The 25,013-nt window shown below is 38.2% G+C and overlaps 3 protein-coding genes and 1 long non-coding RNA gene across 6 annotated transcripts; all 4 read right to left on the minus strand.

Moving 5' to 3' along the window:
- Window positions 1-4,679: 4,679 nt before the first annotated feature.
- LOC118494916 lies at window positions 4,680-6,648 on the minus strand. Its single transcript, XR_004897124.1, has 2 exons — window positions 6,417-6,648; window positions 4,680-4,881 (listed from the first exon to the last, which is right to left on the minus strand). It is a non-coding gene; the product is annotated as an uncharacterized LOC118494916 (long non-coding RNA).
- A 1,100-nt stretch (window positions 6,649-7,748) lies between these two features.
- On the minus strand, window positions 7,749-12,744 carry cnga1a (cyclic nucleotide gated channel subunit alpha 1a). 2 transcript variants are annotated; one of them, XM_036000032.1, is made up of 10 exons: window positions 12,372-12,744; window positions 11,443-11,559; window positions 11,278-11,340; window positions 11,124-11,168; window positions 10,930-11,031; window positions 10,737-10,841; window positions 10,276-10,382; window positions 9,130-9,740; window positions 8,099-9,039; window positions 7,749-7,875 (listed from the first exon to the last, which is right to left on the minus strand). In XM_036000032.1, coding segments are annotated over exons 2-10 (2,070 nt in total). In that variant the 5' UTR covers window positions 11,538-11,559; window positions 12,372-12,744; the 3' UTR covers window positions 7,749-7,874. The 2 variants fall into 2 exon arrangements, with proteins under 2 accessions (XP_035855925.1, XP_035855924.1); XM_036000031.1 differs by having other exon boundaries at window positions 7,749-9,039.
- A 1,634-nt stretch (window positions 12,745-14,378) lies between these two features.
- On the minus strand, window positions 14,379-17,157 carry enam (enamelin). The gene is made up of 8 exons (XM_031276974.2): window positions 17,002-17,157; window positions 16,691-16,755; window positions 16,515-16,544; window positions 16,284-16,346; window positions 16,124-16,165; window positions 15,972-15,995; window positions 15,806-15,889; window positions 14,379-14,881 (listed from the first exon to the last, which is right to left on the minus strand). Exons 2-8 carry the CDS (start codon window positions 16,742-16,744, stop codon window positions 14,522-14,524), a joined length of 657 nt encoding a protein of 218 aa, XP_031132834.1. The 5' UTR covers window positions 16,745-16,755; window positions 17,002-17,157; the 3' UTR covers window positions 14,379-14,521.
- Window positions 17,158-22,266: 5,109 nt separating this feature from the next.
- scpp5 (secretory calcium-binding phosphoprotein 5) lies at window positions 22,267-24,537 on the minus strand. 2 transcript variants are annotated; one of them, XM_036000598.1, is made up of 11 exons: window positions 24,467-24,537; window positions 24,285-24,358; window positions 24,115-24,174; window positions 23,869-23,940; window positions 23,702-23,746; window positions 23,551-23,604; window positions 23,362-23,391; window positions 23,199-23,246; window positions 23,054-23,101; window positions 22,861-22,944; window positions 22,267-22,680 (listed from the first exon to the last, which is right to left on the minus strand). In XM_036000598.1, the coding sequence occupies exons 2-11, from the start codon at window positions 24,336-24,338 to the stop codon at window positions 22,663-22,665; spliced, it is 513 nt and encodes a 170-aa protein (XP_035856491.1). In that variant the 5' UTR covers window positions 24,339-24,358; window positions 24,467-24,537; the 3' UTR covers window positions 22,267-22,662. The 2 variants fall into 2 exon arrangements, with proteins under 2 accessions (XP_035856491.1, XP_035856490.1); XM_036000597.1 differs by having other exon boundaries at window positions 23,551-23,619; window positions 24,467-24,536.
- Window positions 24,538-25,013: the final 476 nt, after the last annotated feature.

Here is a 25,013-nt window from a genome sequence, read left to right on the forward strand (position 1 = left end):
AATATATTTTAAAGATGGAGGCGCAACATGCCGGTCATCATTCGAGCGACTCGCCCGTATGTATTCTGAATGATTCTAAATGGCAGATTCTACGCTTACGAGAATACTTTGATTAGTTGGTGGAAGTAATTACACATGAATGAGCACATATTTGTGAAAGAACAAAGGGGTTTTTGCTAAGAATCAACTCAAAAAAATTACACAATGTAGGTTTAAGTGATTTATAGTGTTTACAGACAGATACATAAAAAGCTGCAAAAGGTTACCGAAACATGGTCGTATTCACACTGTGTCCATCTGACAGTAAAGATATGTTTGAGTAATTCAGAGGGTTGTGTGGTGCAGGAACAAAACCTAAAGTATCCCTATTAAGAAAGCACTGAATCATTGCAAGATGGTGTTAAAATGATTGATGTTGTAATTTAAACAATGGATTTTATGTGTTAGGCCCTGCCTATACGTAAATCGTATATACGTAATGCGTTTTCTGCTCTACTGTGCAATCCTGCATGTTAATGCTGATTAAAATTCATGAGACACTGACAATTTTGAAGTTTTGTCCCTGAGGATATGTAAATGATCATGGGGACTCAGTTTAATAATACAACAGTGTTTTGCAGTGTGAAAATAGAGCATAATACATAATAATTGATTTATGAATTAATGGTTATTCACATGAATATCAATACTGATATTAGGTAAAGGTCAATTTTTTTATATTTCGATTCAGTGTTTGACTTCAGTTTGAAGTCAAAGACTTATTAAAACTATATTTTTTCCAGAGAGAATTAGTCCGTACGGTAAAAATGGGGAACAAAACTCTCAATTACAGAAAAAAATACATTGAGTTGCATATAAATTAATCCTTGATAAGTACTTTCTTTTAAAACTCTGGTTTGGTTTTGATAATGAGGGAAAAAAATAAAGAGCACAATGTAATGGTCTCGGATTCTGTGGGGGAAAAAATATTTTTGTAGGTCCCAAATATTTGCAGTTCCTGTGCTTTTTAGTTCCCTTCAGTGAATCAGCAGACCCACACCGCAGATCAATATGATTTATAATAGAATCAGTGACTATTGTCTGCACCAGAGTAAATGTATTTCAATATTCAGTGGTGTCCTGATGGAAATATTGACTCTCTGAGGAACACGGTGGAAACATATTTTAGGAAGTTTCATAAATACTGTGCAAAAACAAGGGAATAAAAATATATTTTTTTAAACTGACAGACTGACAGTGTTTACAACTTGATGCTGACAAGTTGAGACCTGGTGAATTTTGTAAAGCATTTTTTCTTCTTTTTTTCATAGTCACCTTATGATGATGAAAACCTCACTCAGTAATGTAAGTGATGTATTGCTTCGAAGAAAGGAGGACATTATTTTCTAGTAATTTTAGCCTTTATTGACAGACTGGAAACATGGGACAAGAGAGGGGGATGGCACACAACTAAGGTCCCTAGCCAGAATTGGGACATTGTGGTTATATTGATGCATTCTAACACACAAGGCTAAAAGAACGGCCCTGAAATTTGTATTTTGAAAAGGGAGAAAAGATCACAATTACTGAAGTTTGAGGGTAAAAAGCAAAGGTTCAGTCTTTAAATAATGAAACAAAAACACCACTGGAGTCCAAATAGGCATATTGTGTGCATGTTAAATTAAGCAGCATATGATTTACAGTAACAATTCTGTCAAAGAACACTGTAACAAATGATGATGTATATGTATATACATGTATATGTCCATAGAGTCTTGACCCCTGTCTGTTCTCTCCTCTGATCATTTAGAGACTGGCTACTTAATGAGGTGCTGTGGGCTTATTATTTGGCCGTGGCGTTGTTATGTGCATGTAGAGACTTGATTGTCTTTAGGCAATTACATTTTTTACATAAAATGTACTACATACCAGTGCACATTTCTTGTGAAAATATCAGGGCAACAGTTACATAGCTTCAGCTGCAGCGTTGTCATCAGCGCTTTTCATGGCTGCTTCTGTGGTGTGTCACAACTCGTTTCAGGGCTCTGGGCTATTTGATTTCATCAATTCCAAAAGTAACCAATGCCAGCAATAATGAAAGAGCATTGCTCTTCAAATATTTCTTTATTAGTTCTTACCTCAGATACTGACAGCTGAACTTAACGTTCCTAAAAAGTAAACCATGAAAGCTTTACTTTGTAGCTTATTGTACTTTAGTTTTTGTGTGCAAAGCGAGTGGGAATATTGATCATCAACAGACTGACACACTAATCAATTGAAGGCTATTAGAGGGCATGTCTGTGCTACTGGAACTTTTTGACAGAAACCTAGATTCAAGACAGTTTGTCTCCTATAAAATGAGCAGTGTTAAGGTATTCTACATGGAGACTTCTCCTGCATTAGCAAGCAGGAGAAGACTGGAGACTAACTGTAATTTAGGGCACTGCAATTATCTCTGAATATCAACTGCTGCTCTGATCAGACTAAAGCACTCTTGCTCCTGACAATGATGATAATGATAATGGCAAGCTAAGATATGTTATATGCATAAATGTTAGCATATCAGCTGCATACGGAGAAGGTAACGTGGTTCTCCTTCCTTCTATTAATGCAGTGTTTCTATAAGCCTGTCCCCCTAATGCAATCAATGGACGTCACTTTCACCCGGGGCCAGTTCTAGCCTGCTATATTAGGGTGGGCTGGTAGAAAAAATGGGTAGGCAACTTGGGCAGATGGTAGCACAGAGGTTAGAGAAGTGCATTATTAACTGTGTTCTATTTATTCTGAGTAACAAATTGTGTTCCTTCATGTTTTAAACATGCATGAATGACAATAAACTATCTATCTATAATAAACCAACAATCGTTCGTATAGCCAATGCATGATATCACTTATTTCTCTGTGGCGTAGCCCTCCATTGTTGTCTATTAAAACTATTAAAAATAAATGACCACACTGTTGCACTGGATGTCATGTCTCTTCAATATGAAAACAAAACATGAACTGTAGTTTATTTTGAGTCAATCCCACATACAGTACACTGCCCTGCATGTAAATACTCAGTAGAGCACAGATGTGTCAATCTGCAGCTGAAAATTGTTTGAACAAACACAGTCGCACTATTTTCTTCGGTTTGAAAAAGGTTTTCTAAAATCTACTGCAGCCAACTGTTTTAGAAAATTATTCCAGCCTTTTATAAAATTAAAGTATATACTCATGACATTTTAGCGCTTTAAATCAGTAGGAATCAATGGATTTGGGGTTAAGAGCCATAGGCAGTTGGAAAGTTTTATAAGATGGACTATGCACACTGTTGTTTTTGGTCTTATCATGGGATGTGTTGCCAAAAACAAAGATATAAATAATGCCAGCCTTGTCCTTCAAGACACATACCATGTACAGAAGCTGCAGCTGAAATAATTCACTGCTTCTAATTAATTCACTAGTGATCAGGTACTGTATTTTGATTATTTGAATTATGGCCATTCATTTGATGAGTTTCACTGAGAGCGCAGTCATTGCTAACACGGTGGATAAATTCAAGTAAGTAAGTAAGTTTAGCAGCAAGAAATGCAGCTTTACTGCTTTGCAACATGCCTTTAACTAGCTTATATAAAATAAGACCCTTCTATTGTTGTTTAACTAATACTGGTCAATACAGTCAGCACCCTCCGGCTTCAAATCTCATAAAGAAATATCTCTACTGGGAAATCAGCCTTAGAGGCAGCAAATTCTCCATGATAAATGACATGCACTCATAACCTTCACTGTGCCAGGTCTGCAAAGACATTTTCCCACATAGGCTATAGCAATTCAGTTCATGACAACATAGAGTATGTGGCATTAATATTTATACAACGTAGCGTGTGCCAGATAAAGGCAAAGGACTCAAAGCTACCCCTGGTGATGGGAAAAGAAGAAACCTGTTGCACAAAAATAAACATTCTCTACAATTAAAATGTATTTGGAATGAAATGTGTCACTATATGTTAAGATTCACACAATTGCAAACTCTACATATTAATAGTCTCACATTGCCAGACCTTCCTCCACAGCGCTGTGGAGGAGGGTCTGGCGGGTCCACACAGCATTCCGGGATGGGAGAAAAATGTGCTCTGGTTTACTGGCATTTCTTTAAACCAATCACAATTGTTTTGGGTAGCGCTAAGCTGCTTTGCCGCTGCAAAAGCAGCTTAGGAAGGCAACAGAAAACTCAGACTGTACAGATAGTCTAGCTAGCTGTCTGGATTTACCCTGCAGAGATCTGAGGGGCATAGTCGTCATAAATCGACTGGAATGCCAACACAAAGAAAGCTGAAGGTAACGGACATCCGGCAGAATTTCCAGAAGCAACGGAGCAATCTGGAAGTGGAACATCGTGGATATAGACTAACATATTATTGAAACAATGCAGCTCTCCCTCCCCCTTCTCTTTCACAAAGGCAATGCATGCCAATAGGAACGCTCTCTCTCTCTGAAATGACCTATGAGTGACCAAAGACTTCCATCATGGGATAGATTTTCTAAAGCCTAAAAACGGCCATAAAGAGGTGCAGTCTAGTTTTCTCTCAGACCACTTGAATTACAATATGCTGAAAGATTATTATGGAATTTATTTGACGGCAAAGATAAACTGCTAGAGCTTTAAGGTTAGGGAAAGATCATGGTCTGGTTTAATACAGAAAAAAGTAAACACTTACTTGACACACAACAGGTTTATTAACATTTACCCAAAACCACAATATTTCCCTAATCTTAACCGAAGTGCTTTTGTTGCCTAACCAAACTGGACCCCCTGGTCACTGAAATCAACTAACCCAGCACTCCCCTTTTGCATGGTAACACTGTTAAAATGAAACATCACCTACTTTAGCCTCTCATATATATCATAGATCACTTTGCCTTAGGGACCGTTCGTATTTATGGAATGGACCACCGGAGGAAAATAGGGGAGGGTCATGTCTTTTTATATTTTGCTGAGGGGAGGGTCATCCAACATTTTTTAGTCTGGGTGGGGGGGTCACCCAACTTTTTTATTCATGAAAAGAGCAAAATTTCAAAGTGGCTTGTTTGGTGCATATTTATCCATGTAGCTCTCAGTCTCGGCCCCCTAGCAGATGGTTCTGACCGCATAGTGGAGTTTGCTGGGGGGGCAGGAGGAGTGCTCAAACGGGTAATTGCATTGTTTAAAGAATTAGTGGAATAATTACATCTGGCATGACCAGATATTAAACAAATATCTTAAATAACACAAAACAACTAAATGGTGGTAGGTAACACATCTGATTTCATATACTGCTTTGGTAAAAAAAATTATTACCTGGCTAACGATGGGAGCAGCAGGACGCAAAAAAACGAAAGTTACTGTTGCACTAGTCTGGACATCTTGCCGTGCCAACCTTGCAATAAAGGTTTCCTAAATGCCATGTATATAAATGTGATGTCAGCTTACTAATTGATTGCGGGTTTTGTGTAGATTTGGACTTTTATACGTTTATTCCACTTTGTTTAAACGGCGAAATGGAGAGGCCTCGTATGTGACGCTCATATAGGCCTTGCTGGATACACCGTATCATTTACCTTTTTGTGGATCTACTGATCGCTGTGGATTACTTTTTTTTGTGTCATTGGATTACGGCAAAATACGGATCTTTTTTCTCAACGTGTCTAAACGTTTTATGGTGTGACTGCGCTTGGTTTCTGCGTTTGGAGAGGCATCTCAACAGCCTGTAGGTCGAACACTGATTGTTCACTGTTACATTTTAGTTGAATTTAAGCGTCTGTCTATTGCGTTCCAAAACAGCCGTGCCGCGATTGGATTTCATAAGGGCGAATTGTTAAATTGTTACAATGTAACTTAAAAACTTTAAAAATAAACATATGTGTTTTGGAATATAATGTTCAGCTTCGGCAGCTTTACCTATGTGCTAAAATATACAATGACGATAGTGACAAGTCCATAGCAACTAGTGTTGAATTGGTTATATCCCAGCGTCCTTTGCTGAATGGTGTCAATGTTTTATTGTTTTATTTCATATGAATACTAGTTTACTAGAGGAGTAACTTAGTATTTGAAGTAATGCAGTAATACATGAAGTGTGCATTTAGTTTCCATGCTTATTGTGTTTCCACAACAATGTTAGTGAGTAAATCTACTGAAATGGCCACCACACCATAACAGAGGAGTGGGATGTGTAAGATGAGAATGCAGAGGTTAACTCTGTACATCATGTCTGTAAAAATCAAATGGTATCTGCACTTCTTTGTTAAGTGCAAACTTGCACATGAGGGGAGGGTCATTCCTTTTTTCAAATTGTTTTGGAGCGTCATAGGAAAATTATTACTGACGAGGGGAGGGTTATGTCTTTTTAGGTTAGAGGCCACAAAACTCCTCCGGTGGCCCCTTAATTAAATAACGAACAGTCCCTTAGAGTGACCTTTTTTAGCATCTAACTAACTCTAACTACATATTCACTCTTTATGTATGTCACTGTAAAGCATTGCTCTGATGACATGTTGCTGGCTGCTGTACTACTAATATTTTCAAATAGTTTTGGGTCCTCTATTCCCATTACTAATGCTGCTAAATTTGTTCACTGATTTGTTGAAGCGCTGAACTCCGAAAGTCTTCTTTTTACCCTTTAATAACATTTTTGTGAATGAAACTGCCCACAAGGCAAATTTATGGGGCTATATTGCTACCATGTGCAGTAACCATCTCTTCATTAATTAACGCAAATACATTGTTCTCCTCCCACAATGCACCACACTGACAATTATAAAGTCAAAGAAAATGACAAAAGCAGGCAAGGTGATGCATACAGCAAACCTAAGAATGGCACCAATTCACCAACATCTCTGTCTTACTCATTCAGCTGTGCCAGATATCACTAATTGGTTGAATTTTCTTCTTTGTCACGCTTTATCAATAATTTGATTAATGCATTAGAGCTTGTGAATATGACTCTGTTCTGGTGCCATGCACCTAGTCATCAGTGTTGCGAGACAACCACAATAGATCAATAATCACATGCTTAGCTGCTTTCACACTCTTATTAAGAGGAGAGCGTAAGTGGTGTTTATTTGTGTTCTTTTAGACATCTGGCTTTGAGTGGAACCAGTTCAGTTCTGTTCACAAGTGCAGCCTGTTCTCATGAACCACTAGTTCAAAAAGCTACGAAAAGTTAAGCACTGTAATTCGTAAGCATTCCATTTTTTTTTTGCTGTATTTGCACCACATTGATGGCCAATGCATAAAAACGCGGCTGGTGGTCGGGGAGGATGGGTGGATGTTAAAACACAGGACTTTCAAGCCAGGGAGTGGAGTTTGCTTGGGAGTGTTTAAATCCAAACCATGATCTTTTTCCTAATCTTAATTAGTCGTTTTGGTGCCTAATCTTAACTTTTGTCGCGGCAAAATCCTCCTATTTTGTGGACTAAATTTGACTAATTTTGGGCTGCTTGTCATGTTTCAGAAGCAAGTTTGCAATTCCACCAACGAGTGATTTCCTCTCTAGACTGACAGAGTGATTCATTCAAATAACTGTTTGTAACAAATGGGTTAGACCAGTGGTTCCCAACCTGGGGGTCGACACCCCTCAATGGGTACCAACAAAAATTCACTAGTCACCATGCAGATAATTCTACTCAACAACAGAAGTATGTTGTTTTTTTCAGATTTTCTATTTTCCTTTGAAATACTGGAAACGTTCACCTCTTCAGGCCTCTTAAGAGCCTTTCCAACAACCATCTGAGGAAAACTCACTCTCGGTTGAATTGCTCACAATTTATGTCCAACCTGTAAAGATGGATCACAAGCAGACATTAATTTATTTTAAAGGTTGGAAACCACTGGGTTAGATTATTGTGACAGTCTTTTCAACAACATGTCCAAGTCCCCCCCCCCCTTTTGTTAACTGTATACAATGAGAATACTTGTTTTTAAGAAGTTCCATTTTAGTATTTCAGCTCCAGTTATTTTTTTGTCTTTTGCAGTTTTTAATTATCTGACTCATTTAAGTAGTACGTCCAGTAAGAAAGTGAATAAAGATAAATTTGTGATAAAGATTATACTGTGGTTAATTAGAAAAGTGCTTAGTGTTTACAGAAACTATGGGTTTATTTTTCCTCCTCTTCTTTTGCCTCTTTAACCTTTTCTTCTTCATCTTTTGCTTCGTCTTTTTCCTCTTCTTTCTCTTCCCCTTCACCTTCTTCTTCGATGTCCTTTATCTCCTTGCCTTTTTCCTCTTCTTTTTTCTCCCCTTCCACCGTTTTGTCTTCCTTTTTCCCCTCTTCTTCGTCCTCATCCTCGTCTTCCACCTCTTCTCCTGTTAGGTGTTCCAGATCTGCAATGCGATGTCTCAGAGCCTTGTCAGTGTTCTGGTAATTTCCCAGAACCTTCTTCAACTTGAATTGCATTAGCTCCAACGTGTTGTACAATTTGTTAACCTTCTCCTCCAACTCCTTGGTCTCGGGTATGATGTTAGCTGGGTCCAAATCTATCAAACCATCTTTCATCAGGATCTCCCGCCCTTTATCCTCCAGCATGCCTTTGGCATCCGGATACTCTACCAGTGACTCCATCAGGTCATCCTTGGACAGGCAGAAGAGGTCTGAGTATCCAATGCTACGGATGTTGGCTGTTCGCCGATTGCCTGCTTTGCTACCTTTAATATTAAGAATACTGATCTCACCAAAGTAGCTGCCGCTTCCCAACACAACAAACTGTGTGACACCATCATCAGCAACAACTGCAAGTTTTCCATCTTTGATGATGTACATCTCACGGCCAATATCGCCCTTTTTGCAGATATAGTCTCCTGGACTGAAAACCTGCGCCTTCAGCTTGAGCACCAGCTCGATCAGCAGGCCTGCCTCGCAGTCTGCAAAAATACGAACTTTCTTGAGTGTCTCCATGTGGACCTGGATGCCGATCTCAGCCTTTAGCTTGTCTGGAAGATACCTCATCACCTCTCTTTCATCCTGAGCCCTGCCACTATTCCACAGATACTCAAACCACTTGATGACTCGCAACTCAAGGTCCTTGCTGACCTTTCGGACCTGCAAACGAATGGAAAACACAAACATTCAACATATAATCAAAGAACAGATTATTTTGCTCTCTTAAGTGACAAAAAGAGGTCCATCTACCTGCATGTACTGCTTGATGTTGTCAATCCGGGACTGAAACTGAGCTTGGGCAGCATTCATATTGGAGATCATGGTGGCAATGTTTCCTACAATGGTGGCAAAGATCAAGACCCCCACTAAAAAGTCAATCACGTGGAAGAAAAATTCTGAGTCCAGGGCCGGTGGTGGAGTTTCTCCGATGGTAGTCAGGGTCAGTGTGGACCAGTAGAGGCTGAATGAATACTTCCTGCCAAACTCCCCAAACGCAGGCTCGTCAGGATCATCCAGAGCCGGGTAAACCCAGTCGTCAGCACCAAAACCAATGTATTTGGAGAAGGAGAAGTAGAAGCAAGCGTTCCAGTGGATGATAATGAGGATGTACATGATCAAGTTACCGATGCGGAAGATGTTGGGGTAGTTGGTTTTAGTCTCTGTCCTCGTGAAGAACTCCATCATGCGGCCAATTCTCAGCAGCTTGTTGATGCGAATCTCTGGGTAGTCGAGGCCGAGGAAGAAATAGAGGAAGTCAGTGGGCAGCATGGAGATAAAATCGAGACGAAACTGGAAGGTGGCGATGTAGCGATCAACTAGCAGCTTCTTATCTTTTATCATCAGGCCTTGCTCCAGGTAACCTGCATTCAAAAAGGTAGAAAGTTTAACGACACAATATGTACAAGGGTTTTCTTCATGAGTGCCTGTAAAAGTCCTAGGGGAAGGTTGGAATTAAATCAAAAGTAATATTGCAATAATTGCCCCTTGATTGCACACACATAATCATTTGCTTTTTTTTCCCAAGGGAGTTTTGTCTTGGACAAAGGGCTGCCACATAAAAATACATATATGATACATACATGGACAGAAAATACATAAAGTACATACAATACATTGTGAAAATACATTTCACCCCCCCTTAAATCTTATGCCCTGAGTTCAGAAGATATACTAAGAAGCATCTCATATTGAGAGTGTAGGACGTGTGAGGGGTCACCAGTAATTTTCCATTACAGTAGTAAGGGATCTTTCCACATGCAGTATGAACAGCTGCTCATAATTTCATCAGTGTACAATACATGTGGGTATGTGAGTGTTGTTTTAAGACAGACTTGGAAAACAATGTGCTATTTTCCTTTAACAGATTTTGATTGGGTGGCTCAGGTCAGCTTTCACCTGTTCGGGTCCTGATGAACATATCAGCCAGGTAGATGAAGTCTGAAGTGTAGTCCAGAATAACCCAGTACATGATGTATTCATGCTGCAGCTCCTCAAAGCAAGCCCTGTTTGTAGGAGAAGACGACCAGTGATGAGTGTGTTTTTTTAATTTAATAGTGTTGAGCACCTTCCCCACTATATCCTATTGTGCTACTACTGCAGCTGATGTGGTGCCAAACTCACTAGTCTCAAGCTAAAGCATTTATTATTGCAGTGTATTCAAATTAAATTAAAGAACCTGCCACCAGCTTTTGAAAGAACAAGACTATTTTTCTGCACAAAGTCAGTCTGCTGCTAAAATTGCAATAATAACTATTTTAAAACAGCTACATATAGACGAGGATAGCACTTGATGGATCTCAATGGAATCATATGACCATTTGACCTGCAGGGAAATTGCAGTGTTGAAAAAAAGTCACCTGGCTATGATCATAGTCCAGTTGTACATGACCGGTAGTGTGATGATGAACAGCCAGTTGTAATACAAATTCCCAGCAGGATTAATGACAAATATTTCTTTAGGCCTGCAAAAAGAGAGATGGAAAGTTTAACTTAAATATCTAAAAGTAGAAAAAGGTGCCTTGAGGAAGTCACTCTGAATGATGCACTTACTTATCTTTGTCCTTTTCCTTTTCTTTTTCCTTCTCCTTTTCCTTCTCTTCTTTTTCTTTTGCCTCCTTGTCTTCCTTTTCCTTCTTCTCCTTCTTCTTGTTTCTGTAACACACATCAATACATTGGAGAATACCGAGCAACAAATATTCTTTTAAAGCAAAATTTGCTAAAAGGTTTGTAATCAACACAATTACTCTTTATTCTCCTTCTTCTCCTTTTTCCTTTTTTTCTTTTTCTCCCTGGAAAAGGATTAATTAACACATTTAATTACTGAAATAACTCATACTTCAAAGAGAAACTCTGTTTTTCAAGGGCTTCATCTCTTTGTGACTCCACAATCATACTTACTCTTCATTGTTATTGCTGTTATTCATATTGAGCAGGCGATGACGATTTGATTCAGGCGCACTTCTGGAAGCAACACAGCATGTTACACATAAAGTTAATTAACTGTCTTACTTTTTTCAAGTATTGTAAGCTCTTTGAATAATTTGAAATGTGTCTTTTGCTGACAGGTCATCCTCGCTGGACTCATCACTGTCTGTGGAGAGCTGTGGTACAGTGTGAGGTGGCACAGTGAGGGGGGGGAGGGTGGTTGAAGTGGTCATAGCTGCAGATCTGCAGTTTACCCTGGAAAAAGAAATCACACATGGAGAGGTTTAATACTCTCACATACAAAATTGGTATCTGAAACTATTACTTGATTATTTGATTATCCCATAGACAGAAAATTAGTCAACAATTTTGATAATTTAATATTCAAAATTACTTGATTATCATTTAAGTAATTTTAAAGCAAGAAAAGGCAAAAAAATGCTGTCAATTGCTACCAGTACCAGCATCTCAAATGTGAATATTTGGTGGTTTTCTAATTCTTCGATGGTAAACTGAATATCTTTTAAACTGTTGGACAAAACAAGACATTTGAGGACATCATCTCGATCTCTGTGAACTTGTAATGGAGAGTTTTGGCTATTTTCTGACATTTTATAAACTAAACAATTAAGAAAAATAATCTGCAAAAGATGCATCCCTAGATACTTCTTACAGTCTCCATGGTGCAACACCATGGAGACACCATTGGTGTTGATGCACGTTTAGAGTCAGAAGTGTAAGAATAGATGACATAAGCACCAAAATTGTGTTTCCAGTTGCATAACAACAAAAGGTTTTGTGTTCTCAAAACCTCTCATACAATCGTGCTATAACAAAAGTCTGCTCGCTAAAGAGAGCAGAAAGGAAAACAACCTTTTTTCAAATCATTAGTTCAGAACCACTGTTATTTAATGGTGAGACACAAAACAGAAAATAAATTAGCAAAATATCATCCACATCGCATCTATTTCCTTGGCCAGACATCTTAAATACTGCAAAATAGTTTCTGTGAAAATAACCAGAAATCATTTGCAGTCCGAAACGATTCGGTTCCATGCTTAACTTACCTTTTCCACTTGTTAATGTAATGTAAAGTCCATTTTCCTTTTATCCTTTTTTTAAGATCTGGAAGCTGGCCTCTCACAGCAGAAGCAGATTTATTTGATGGATCATTTGATGCGAATTAAAATAATATCAAAATATAGCAAGACAAGTGTTATCCATAAGCATTGAGACTAACTAACTGTGTCATAGAGTCTTAGTGCCCCCGATAAGGATTTGTGGATTAGAGTTTGCTGAGAAGAGGAGAGACAAAGTCACTCATGCTCTTTATTTGCCCACTCCAGTGGGAGATCAGATTTGTTTTAAAGTGAAACTTGGACAACCTGTTGTTAAACTGTTGAACAGTTTGTGTTGACACAATGTTTTTTCCATATTTTCCTGACCATTTGTGGAACACCAGAGGATCACTCTCACTCTATCACACACACACACTCACACTCTCTCTCTCACACACACACACACACACACACGCACACACACACACACACACACACACACACACACACACACACACACACACAGTCAGCACTCTCAGCTATATCCACCTCTGATCCTATTATACCGTGCCGGGTATTACAGATTTCAGATCAGGTGGGTCTGGCTCCTTTTATATAAACAAGAGTCAGAGTGAAATAAAACCTAAACCTCTATCAGTGTTGAGTGCTGCATCCTAAAAGCAGGAGATCCTCCCCTGTGGTTCAGTGGCACTCCCTGTTGGCTGATGTCGTGATTGCAGTTTTATGACAATACAGATTATCTGCCTTTACAGGGCTCTAGAGTGCGACCAAAATCTGTAAGGGTGCGACTAAGATTTTTCCTAGGTCGCACCGGTGCACCTAACGTCCTCGCATCCGCTGTGTCTGTCTGCCACAGCGCCGCCGGTCCAAACTGCTGACATTTGTTTACAGTTTTAATTGTTATTAACACAGCTACAGTATATATTGTTAAGTATGAGAGGGAGACCTGTATTGGTACCAGTGTTTCCGCAGGTAACTCTCTGTTATTGCGGCCGCCATGGCGAAAAACACATTAGAAGTTATTAAATGCAACTTACTTCAGTTCGTTGAGTAATAGCGTGTGAGATGGAGCCTGCTGGACCTGGGCGAGAGATGTGACCCATGATTTCAGATAACTTTCTGAATGTGTTGCAGCTGTATATTTTCAAACTGGTAGGAAACCCTGTCTTTGCATTTTATTTTAATCACAATCTGTTTTAATAAAAGAGCTTGTGAAAAGTGGCTTTGACTTAAAACTGAACATTTAGCCCACTTGGTAAAAAAATACAGAGCTATATATCGTGTATCCCCATTCAGCATTAACGGCAACGCGAGGAAAAATTTGGGTGCACCTAAATTTTGTGCTGGTGCACCTAAATAAAAGTTAGGTGCACCAGTGCAACCAAGGCAAAAAGTTAGTCTGGAGCCCTGCCTTATACAGTATAAACTGAGGAGCATCTCTGGAAGTTATATTTTAAAATGAATCATTTTGGAACAAGTGTAAATTCTCGTGGTGTTATATGGCTTTGTTGTGTACTTTTTCGATGATGGGAACACTGGAAAGGAAAGGCAAATAATGGCCTTGTCACCAGCTACTATTCATGACATTTTTGCCTTTATTTATAGTATTTATATATTTATTTATTTATAGTACAGGCCTTTCTCAGCGCAGACATTTTAACATGTCAAAGTAGGACAAGCAAAGTGTGAGTAATAAAATGAATGATGGCTTAATTCCATTTAGCTAACCCTAACCCTTCATTTTCAGGGTCCTGGTATTGTGCACTGGGACACTTGAATAGGACACAATCACAATTAATGTTATTGTTAGTGTATATGTGCTTTTCCTACTATGACTAGTCAAAATGTCTGCTGTGAAAAAGGCTAATACGAAGTCCCTGAAAGATATATATTTTTTATCTTGCACACACTCATGACAAATCAAACAAACATCAAACTGAATTTGAAGTACAGAATTGCAGTCTTTTAATTAAAGACAGGAATAAGAACAGATAAAAACACACTTGAATAGCTTTTTCTTCAGTCTCAATTCAATATGCCACAGCTTTTTCAACCTTTTGCACTTACATACACATCCCATTGCTTGTTTCCAGCTATCGCTATCAAAAGCACTTAGGCTGGGAATAAGAGTAAGATAACTACACTGCAGGAGGATCTGCTGCCACACCAGTTGTGTCAATCTCAGCTGCCAGTGGGGCAGCACCGGCATCAGCAGCACCGGCATCAAGAGCAGCAGGGACATCAGCTGCGGCAGGGGCCACCCCATCGACAGCCACCTCAGGAGCTGCAGTGGCAACGTCAACAGGAACCACATCAGCAGGAGGCACATCCACAACTGCAGCATCTACTGGTGCAGCGTCGGCTGGCTCAACAGCAGCTGCCGGCTCTGCTGCTGCAGCCTCAGCTGCCTCCACTTCCTCTGCCTCCTCTACCTCATCAGAGTTTAGGGGGGGAGCAGGAGCACCAGGTGATGCAGCTTTGGGGGCAGGATTGTCATCCTGTGACAAGGAAATAAATTGACTTAGATGTAGATACAGTCTACAGTCATGTGTGTGTGTGTGTGTGTGTGTGTGTGTGTGTGTGTGTGTGTGTGTATATATATATATATATATATATATATATATATACACACACACATATATATGAAATATGATCTTAACGGGGTACTCCAAAAAGGTGTTATAGGTAGGTAAGTATTGTACTTGCAATTTTATAATAAATAAATGAATATAATGTGTTTCCCCAAGCAAAAACTGAAACACTCAAGTGGTGCAAATGAAAAAGTTTCATCTCATGTCTATGTCATTGTGCTGAATTTTACTTTCAACTATTGGCCTGACCAAACTGTCGGGCAAGCAGAGCGTATCTGACAGTTCTCTTTTCAAAGAGCACATAGAATCAACAGGAAAACAAACACAGGTGCAAATAATAAAATTAATTATGGCTGAATTCCATTCTGCTGCTTCAGTTTCAGGGTCTTGGTATTGTGCATGCTGGTAGATATACCTGTGTTTTTCTTAGTATTCAGCAAAATGATCAACACATGAGGTGACTCAGCAGTTTTTTTTACCACCACTGGAGTGATGCCTTTTTCCTTTGGGAAAACAAACACAGTGCAGGTATTTCTTTAATCAGAGCTCCCAACTGAAGTGAAGTGCAGAGAAAGTGCACCTGTTTCCTTTTGTGGATGCTCCTTTACTATGCTGTTTTTTTACAATTTCAACTCAGTTCAATTATATATTTAATGGCAGGTGTTTTTGTTGTTCATGCATGGCAAATCATAATGTACTTTTTTTTGTTTGGCTCCTTCAGCTGGAGTACCTGTAGTGCTATTTATATCAAAGAGAGATCTACATTTATAGTTTATTTCTGTTAAACAAACAATATTTTAGTTCAGTTTGGGTATGAAGATGTCTGCTCACCTCTGTCTCCTCCTCTGATGCGTCTCCAGCAGCCACGGGAGCTGGAGGGGCGACATCAGCTGACTGGGCTGGTGCAGCATCCACCTGCATAAATAAAACACGTTTAACTAAAACAGCATAAGGAATTATGACAGATTAGATTGTGTGGTGCTGTATGTGAGCTTACCGCTGTTGCCGCAGCTGGATCTGCCTAAACAAATGAATAGCTCATTAATAAGTAACACACAAACTTCAGTAATAATGCCAAAGTTTATGTTAAAGTTTTCATATAAATATAAAACTAAAGTAAGCTTAGAGTCTAACAAAATGTAAACTTACAGGAGCATCAGCAGCAGGCAGGAAGGGGTTTCCAACTACTCCCTGAAAAACATAAAGATTAATAATTATAATTAATGATTAATGCCAAACTATCTGAACTGATGATGATTTAAATATTTGTTTTACTTTTTTCTTTTTTGGTGAAAATAACCCCCACTACCTGCTGCTGGTAAAGCCTGTACATCTCCATCCACCTCAGGGCCTCATTAGCATGTGCTGCAACCTGCTGACAAAATACCAGACATCTCCAGACACGTGATGCAATTTAGCCAATTACCCTCTCACTGTCAGACATCATATCATACAATACATTTGATGACATGACTAAAACATGGTATAACATGCCATGGCAGACGGACACAGAAACCTCACAGAAAAGCCAAAGTCTTACTTTTTCCTCATTGCTTTCACTCTCAGGAACCTGCGCACCAAGCAAGAGAAAAGAGGAAGCAACAATGACTCCATGCATTTACCTCTAAAGCAAAACAGTGTTTAAAATCTTTAAAAAGGAATCAGTTGGCAGACTAAATGACACGTTAAGATCTTTCATGTTTCGGAAAGACTTACAGGAGCAGCCAAGGTAGTGACCAGCAGGCACATCATAAACACCAAGAGCTTCATAATGATTATTCCTAAAGAAAAACACATTATGTTACATATAACCACAATTTGGTTTCTTCATTTCCTTTTAACTAAATAAGAGAAAGCATTTCTGAAAATAAAAAATATAGGAAAATAATTGGCTTTAAGAGCTAAGAGCTTTTTAGGAGCTAAAATCATTGTGGGCTAATACAACTTGTATAAGTCTGTTTTCTGAGACTGACATTCTACACATATATCGATATAACATTGCTTCCATATGAAAAGTCCCATCTCACCTTTTTTCCTTGTGCAGAGAGAAACTTAAGATATGTCTCCTCAGGGATGGAAAGAAATCTACTTCATCTCTAACATGGATGCCATTTATATACTAGAACATCCTGAGACAGCCAATCACATCCAGTAAAACTTACAGAGCTATGCGTTTGAAGAAATTCCCTTACTCTTTAAAAAAAAAAAAAAGCATGTAGGGTTTAGGCCCCTCTTATAGTTAATTATGTGCTTTGCAAGTATGCTTAGCACATTGGCCTCTCTTTTTTGCCCTAAAACCAAACAAAAAATAGACATGACATAAGCATGTAATAATAATGATTGAGACACCACTTGGTTTGACTTAACTATATATATATATATATATATATATACATATATTGTTCAACACTGTAATAAATAGTATTTAGTGTTCTAAATATAAAAATGTAAAAATATTGATAATACTGATAGTGATAGAAGACTGTCCTATTATAGAATAAACCAATGGTTTCTAATTTCTTGGTGTCCCTTGTCACATCTCAGATGTCTATGAGTTGAAAGCAGGTCCACTTCTTAGATGGTTTCATTTATTACATTTTTTGAGGCCAAAAGAAGTAAAATTATCCATTATTTCACAAAATAAGACAAGATTAGAGAAAAGGCTAAGAAATGACTGAATACAGATTTGTCTAGCAGAACTTAGTTTTTTCTTCTTTCATGCCCCATTAATCATCTCACAACCCCCAAAATGTATCTTGTGACCATTTGGGAGGGAATCACTGCACTACACCATAGGTACAGTATATCTAACAGTAAAGTAAGTACAAAATTAGCTCCACCTCAAACCGTAAAATACTGCTTACACATTGTTGCATCATGTTAACAATGCAATAACGGCATATATAATAATCACTCCCAAGGACAATTTTCTGCAAATTGAGTACTTTTACTTTTGATACTACATTTTGTTGACAATACTTCTGTGCTTTTACTTAAGTACATTTTGAATACACTTCTACATGATTTAACGGGGGCCTTTACTTATACTTACAGTATAAGATTTGAATAATCCACCACTGCATTTGAGTATTTTGCTGTTTCCAATTGGACCATTTAACACAGGTTTTTCAGACATTCTTATTAATCATTGAGATTTACAGTAAGAGTTTGTGTTTTCCAATGGGAAGTACTTTTGTGGTGTAGTCGTATATGACAGTAATTTTGAACATTGCAGGTTTCTTATGTTTATTTTTTAGGTTCCAAATCAGACAATTAAGGACTTACTCTGTAATCTGCAAAACTGTATTCTAGACATTCTTGCATCCAAATTGCTGAGCTAATGAGTTTCACTACACAACTTTATTAGTTCTTCAAAATGTTTACTGTTGTTAACTTGGCACATAGTGAGATTGTTCCATTGTTTGCTACTTTGAAAAACTGTGCAGCGAGAAGGGTAATGAGGTTATAAACTGAATATTTCCTGTACCAACAGGAATGCCTAACTTTTGCCAACTTAAATAAATTGTGCTCCGTTTAAGCAGAGAAACCAGATAAAAATCAGTAAATTGGATTCCCTACTGTTGAGACGAGACACCACCTGGAGCAACGCATTCTCATGAACAAGTTCTTATGATGTCCTATGAAAACCTATGCACAACAATTTGCATGATATCCTACTAAATAACGGCAACTGCTGGCTGGTTACATGACAACCGGTCACATGACAGTTAAGTTTAGCTGTCTTTACAGTTCAATTTAGCCAAGAAAAAGTTACTGATACCGGTCACCGTGAGGTGCTGGTTTTTTCAGAGGCCATTGCAGTTGAGTTTATCCGATAAAAGGTAATTTAAGTAAGTTTAGGCACCAAAAACACTAGTTTAGATAAAAGACTATGGTTTGGATTAAAACACCAGTCCCCTTAAGGAATACTCCCAGGACGCAAACTCCGCTTCCCGGCATGGAAGCCCTGTGTTTTATCACCCACCGACCTCTTCCCGATGCGGACCAGAGTGGTCTTAGGGCCTTTTCACACGGGGGGGGGGGGGGGGCGGCAATTGTCACGTCTCATAATTCATTTTCAATGAGAGGCGAGCAGGTAGAGGGGCGCAGGCAATCTGACAGGCGATGCGACAAGCAGGCGCAATCCCGTGAAACTGTCGAGTTCGTGCTCGTCACACGCCCGTCGAAAGAATTTTCCCTATGCGAGCAACGCGCAGTGCAAATCAGAGACTGATTCTTGTTTGTGAGTTCACTAAATAAACCTATTTTCTAAACAGTTTTATATAACAGGCAAAGTGTCCCTCCCTGTGTGAAATGCCCTTTATACAGCAGCAGTCAATGTAGTGCATTCAGCAATAAATATGTGGAATACATACGAATTACAGTGCATTACTTTTCTTGAGTATGAATGGTTCATGAGAACAGCCTGCCTGGAGCTACAGGTTAAAGAACAAGGCTCCTCTTGGCCTTAGAGGAACTTTGGCCTTTAACCTCCTGGTCTTGAACTACCATTTGACCTCAGACTGTTTTTGCTTCTTTGTGGGTCTAAACATAATTGATGGCTTGTTCTCTATGATTTTCTGTGTAGGCTGACAATGGTCACAAATATTTTTTTCTTTTTGTTACTGGTTTTAAGCCACACTAGCGACATGTAGGGATGACACTTCCAGTCAGTCACTCATTTGCTCAACCATTTTGGTCCAGACAAAAATATCTACACAACTGTTGAATGAATTGCCATGCAATTTGGTACAGATATCCATCGTGCCCAGAGGATGAATCCTACTGACCTTGTCCATCCATCCACCCCGACATCCTACCTACGTGGACATTGTCGCTCTTTATACTACAGCACCTGACATCCCCCTTATAGGCAGCCCTACACGTCCTGGCTTACAATTCAGAGGGTTATATATGCAACCCCTTCCTGGCGCTGGAAGTACATTATATTAGATTAAGTTAATAATGTTTTACTGAACAGGATCCTGAGTGCTTAGCAGTTGACGGTAAATTGGCTAAATCTCCCTTTACCACTAGACATTATTATTTTAGGCAAAAGTAATTATACAGAAATGACAGTGTGGCGCCTCCACTGTGGAACTACTTAGCTGACACAAAATTCCTTGAAGAAAATATCTGCAAATAGATTTCAAGCGCCCTTAACCCTATTTCACTTAAATATGTAACTAGACTTACAGAGTCTACTTAAATTAAGCCTATTAAACCTGCTGTCAACGTCTCTTCTGTTGTGGGTGATAGAAGTTATGAATTTATGTGATGAATGCTCCAGGAAAGAGAACTTGTGGGGAAGAGACACTTATAGCGTGAGAGGATGGCGCCTGTGTATTTTAACTGTCTTTAAAGAGATAAATGTTAAGTCATGTTTTGACAGGCTTGCCCCAGGGGAGCGAGGATCAGGAAGATCTTTCCCTTCATGGTATTTATTTTTCTAAGATTTTTTCTTCACTGTGGGGGAATTTGCTCAACCACTGGGGCAAATTATGTTCACTGTGTGTTGTAATTTTTATGTACCGTAACCTATGTAGTATGTAAGACATATATAAGACATATACTGTACCTGTACAGACTATGTTGGGTTCAGGGATTATTTTAGTGTTATACCACAGAACAGAGCTTTTAATAGACATGACACATAGTGTATGCCTCTTTCCTTTCCAACACAAACAAAAGTTTCTCTGTCTTTGTTTTAGGATGATGCCTTTGTTCACTTGCCCTTTGTCCTAATGTGTTTCATAGTTGGCCCTCCACTGTTTACAATTTCCATTGTTGTACATTATCCATAAACACGATTTATAAACACTTTAATTTTTAATACTTACTATATCTCTCACCGCTAGCTTATTCAAAGCCAACCAAATCTAGAGCTGTGATCATATTACATTGGTGAGTCTTTGCATTAAAAGCACTTTCATTTTTAAAACATTTTTGATAATATTTGTTTATCGTCAAATATTCTATTTGATTTGTTTCTTGACCAGTGCAGTACTTGCTTTTATCTTTTATTTTCTCTTACTATGTTTATTGTTATGCACGAAAAAGGCAAAATCGTTGTCTGTGAAAACATACTTTGCAATAAACCTGATTCTGATTCCATTTCTAAAACCATACTTGTGCAATCACCTATAATAACAAATAAAGGTGCCCTGCGGAATTTCCTTGTAAACAAACAAAAGTTATGTTTACTTTCAGTGTTACTCACCAAAACGCATTGTGTGTATCTTTGAGGTCTAATAAATGTGCTGAATGCATTTCCTTAGTCCTAAAACATTTGCAAAGCCACATTTTTAAAGTATTTTATATCCAGCATTGTTACATCGATTTTTATTAGCTAGCAGTCTTCTTATTCCTTGCCTTTGCTTGAATGCATTTCAGCATATTATGGTGGCAACACACTGACAATGGTGATCAGCGGAATATTGTAAAACCATGGGTTAAACTGTTCATCCTGACACCAATTAGAACGTGTGTGCATGCTTGTCCTCGTGTGTCCTTGTGTGAGTGCACAACATAAACAAAATGAAGACCCACTCTTAGAAAAACAGCTCTGCAGCACCACTTTTAATGTAAGAAGTCACATTCACATTATCCTCTTTTCATGATGCCCTGTTTGCCTACTGATTACCTTCTGAGCTTGATTTTTCAGAAAACAGAGGTCAAGAATTCAATGGTGTTTGGCAGCCAGTGCCCATACCCCATATTTTAAAGCTTATTAACATGCTGCAGTCATTATCATGCCTGGCTTAATATCCACTGTAAACAATGAATTATCTCTTACACGTTACTGCATGTTGAGTCTTGTACCATATAGTTAACTAAATGGAAACCAATGGCTGCCTGGGAGGTCTGGAAAGATCACAGAAAGACACAACACATATTCTTCGGAAAAAAAGCAGAAGATGTTTTTTTTAATTAGCAACCATTTTGATTGTTTAAGTTATTTTTCAAGCAAACATATTGGATCATTACATCTATTCAACTGTGAGGTTTTTGCTGCTTTTCTCTGTTTTATATAATTTTAAACTAAAAGTCTTTGTTTGAAGACGCCACCTTGGGCTCTATGAAATTGTGATTTTCACAGTTTTCTGAATTTTTTAGATCAAACAATTAATTAATAATGATAATTGATAAAACAATCAGCAGACTGACCAATAATTAAAATAATCTTTACTTGCAGCCCTACAGCTGTGTATGTATCACTTGTTACCACATGCTGACAATACCAATTGAATTCTGAGACTTTTTGATCAAACACGGAAACTCAAAAATTGCTTGAAAACCTTTAATTCTTAAGGAAAATTACATTTATGGAAAAGTTCAAATGAGTATGCAGCACATCTGTTATATACTGTGGATATACAGCATTGCAAGTACTTGATTAACACAAATATAGTGAAAATCTATGAAGGCTATAAAGTAAAGCAGAAAATTCTTCAGAAATATGTTTAATTCTATATGCAGATGTCCTTGTATTGATTTAGTTACTATTGGAACAATATTCCTAATAAAAAGTGGCTATTGTATGATCATAGCATGTTATCTTAACTTAAGTAAGCACATCCACATGTTGCAGAAACAGATTCAGTCATTTAACATAATATGTTCTTTTGCAGATGTCTGAATGTTAAGGAGGAAGGAATAGTTTTGCCTCCTTTTCATGCTTCTCCACTTCACACCTTCGCCGGCATCTGCAAAAACAAATAAGCAATTTAAAGCAAATATTGTTAATTTCACACACTCGGTCCACAGATGACATTTGCTATATATTCATATTGATAGTCACTCAATATGTGTGTTGATTTGCAGTACAGCAGTTATTAAACTAATATAGCAATATATTAAAGTCATATATAGATTGCAAAGTATACCTGGCTTGTCTGCGTGGGCTGGTCCTGCTGGAGAGACTGCATAGGATCCTGGGATGGAAGAGGATTGGCATCAAATGAGGGAAACTGAAAATAGAAAAGTGAAACTTCAGAAGTGAAGAAATGCTTAGAATGAATCAAAGTAACATATTCAAAGTATATTGAGACTCTCTATATATACTTTCTTTTCCCTCACATTTGGGATTTGAGGAATATTTTGAGGGGGATATTCAAATGGGAGCACCTGTAAAAAACAAAACAAATTAAAGGGGTGAGTAAAATATGATGTATGAAAAATATGAAAAGAAATAGTAAAAGGCATAATTTCAAATAAGTCTCACATTTGACATGTGAGGGACGTTTGTCATAGGAGGGATGTTTGTCATTATCTGGAACAAAAGCACAAACCCTCATTTAGTACTGTACCATGTAAAACAATATACTGTAAAAGTAATTATATATTACATTATGCACGTATAATATATCAAAGTTTAAAATGTTTACCCTTTGCTGGGAGAAGTCATAGGGGTAGTACTGCAAGTTTAAAAATACAAGAGCACAAAAATATCAATACATTTGGTTCCAACAAGTTGTTTATTGTATCAAACATGTTTCTACAAGCATAGTTGAAGTGTTTTCAGTCCCAATAGCGTCTGTTAATCTGAAAAGGAGGGGAAAAAAAACATCACTTACGACTTCCACACTCTGTCTGCCTGGTGGCTGAGGAATGGAGTATTTGATGAAACCCTGGGAGGAAAAGGGCTGCAGCAGAAAAAAAAGAAAAATCAATGAAAAGTAGTGAGCAGTTGGTGATGTTTATACCATAAAATGTGCGTGTGCTTACCTGTGCAGGGTTTGATCCAGCTGCACCAAAGCTGTGTGGATAAATCTTATGAAAGAAAAACAGAAATAAACATAAGTGTACTGTAAGCATTTGTCACAATCACAGCGAGAGCATAAAAAAACAAATCTCAGTGAAATGAAAGCCTATTAGATAAGAGTTTGACATACAAGTTCCACACTGTAAGCGCCAGCTATTCCAGGGTTTGGAAGAGACTGACCAGCTGCGAAGGGATTCCTCATCTGAATGGAAGGAAAATTGTCAGTAGACAGTCATCTCCACATATAAATATTTCTGTTGTGCTTCATATCACAAGGAACCTTTGCTCAATAGTGTACTATATATTATAGTTTTCTTTTGCATATTAGCAATCTTTGACACAGAAGTTAAACAGCACACACAATATGCATGATTACCTGTGAAGACGGCACCTGCTGTCTGGAACCCGCGTAATGAGGCAGGTAATGAAAGATGGACTGAAAATGAATGCAAAAACAGAAATAGTGAGATACAAGGAAAAATTTGACCTTTACCTGCATTTAGAAAATGAAGTCGAGCAACCTTTGTCTGTGTTTTTAAAACTTACAGGTGCAGCGGAGGCCATGCTAGCCAGACAGAGGCACAGGATTGCCAATTTCATTTTTGCTGATTATCCAAGTCCTACAAACACAATTCATCATTACATTTACAAAAATCAGAGTCAAACTGGATGGTTGGCCACCTATTAGAAAAAGATGTATGATAATATGTTGAAGTTCTTCTACTCACCGTCTGGAGAGGATGATGAATGTAGATGTGGGAGATGATGCCAGTTGATCGTATCTTCTACAGAGTTACTTTGTCTTTTATAGGACCCCAGCTCACCTGAGAGCCAATCACAGCCGATGGGAGTGATGTGACCAAATGACTAGGTGCAGAACAGATGTCTAGTCTTCAGCTTTACTAAATGACCAGTGGTCAAATCCACTTTCTGTGTAATAGCAGACTGCTTGATTACACTGTCTAGAGCAGTGTGCACCTTCACACAGCCTGCTCCTCATTCTGCTATCACAACAGTTGTATTAGTTATGTGCAGCATTGTGGCATAAACATCTGAATCTTCAATATTATGTCTATTACTTATGTGATTGTAATATTAAATGTAATATTGCTTGTTTTCCAGTTGCTCGCATGTTAATTTTTTTTCCAAATCATGCATCACAGCAGAGCAGAACAACTTCACAGAGACAAGTCTATCCAGGCAACTGAGGGTATGAATGTATAGTCAAAAGATAGAATTAGAAACAGAAATTTTGCATTTAAACAGTCTAAAAAA

Source organism: Sander lucioperca, chromosome 4 (assembly GCF_008315115.2).
Source record: "Sander lucioperca isolate FBNREF2018 chromosome 4, SLUC_FBN_1.2, whole genome shotgun sequence".
Lineage (NCBI taxonomy): Eukaryota > Metazoa > Chordata > Actinopteri > Perciformes > Percidae > Sander > Sander lucioperca.

Excerpts from the sequence above, each read along its gene's own strand:
- cnga1a (XM_036000032.1), bottom strand. The coding sequence starts at position 11,537 with ATGACCACTTCAACCACCCTCCCCCCCCTCACTGTGCCACCTCACACT. Across the intron at positions 11,032-11,123 it reads GAGAAGAAGGAGAATAAAGA|AAACAAGAAGAAGGAGAAGA; the intron begins GTAATTGTGTTG and ends TGTGTGTTACAG. Across the intron at positions 10,383-10,736 it reads TGGACTATGATCATAGCCAG|GGCTTGCTTTGAGGAGCTGC; the intron begins GTGACTTTTTTT and ends TCCTACAAACAG.
- enam (XM_031276974.2), bottom strand. The coding sequence starts at position 16,744 with ATGAAGCTCTTGGTGTTTATGATGTGCCTGCTGGTCACTACCTTGGCT. Across the intron at positions 16,347-16,514 it reads GTGAAAGCAATGAGGAAAAA|GTTGCAGCACATGCTAATGA; the intron begins GTAAGACTTTGG and ends TTTTGTCAGCAG. Across the intron at positions 15,996-16,123 it reads TGCCTGCTGCTGATGCTCCT|GCAGATCCAGCTGCGGCAAC; the intron begins GTAAGTTTACAT and ends TCATTTGTTTAG.
- scpp5 (XM_036000597.1), bottom strand. The coding sequence starts at position 24,338 with ATGAAATTGGCAATCCTGTGCCTCTGTCTGGCTAGCATGGCCTCCGCT. Across the intron at positions 23,941-24,114 it reads AGCAGGTGCCGTCTTCACAG|ATGAGGAATCCCTTCGCAGC; the intron begins GTAATCATGCAT and ends CCTTCCATTCAG. Across the intron at positions 23,102-23,198 it reads ACGTCCCTCACATGTCAAAT|GTGCTCCCATTTGAATATCC; the intron begins GTGAGACTTATT and ends TGTTTTTTACAG.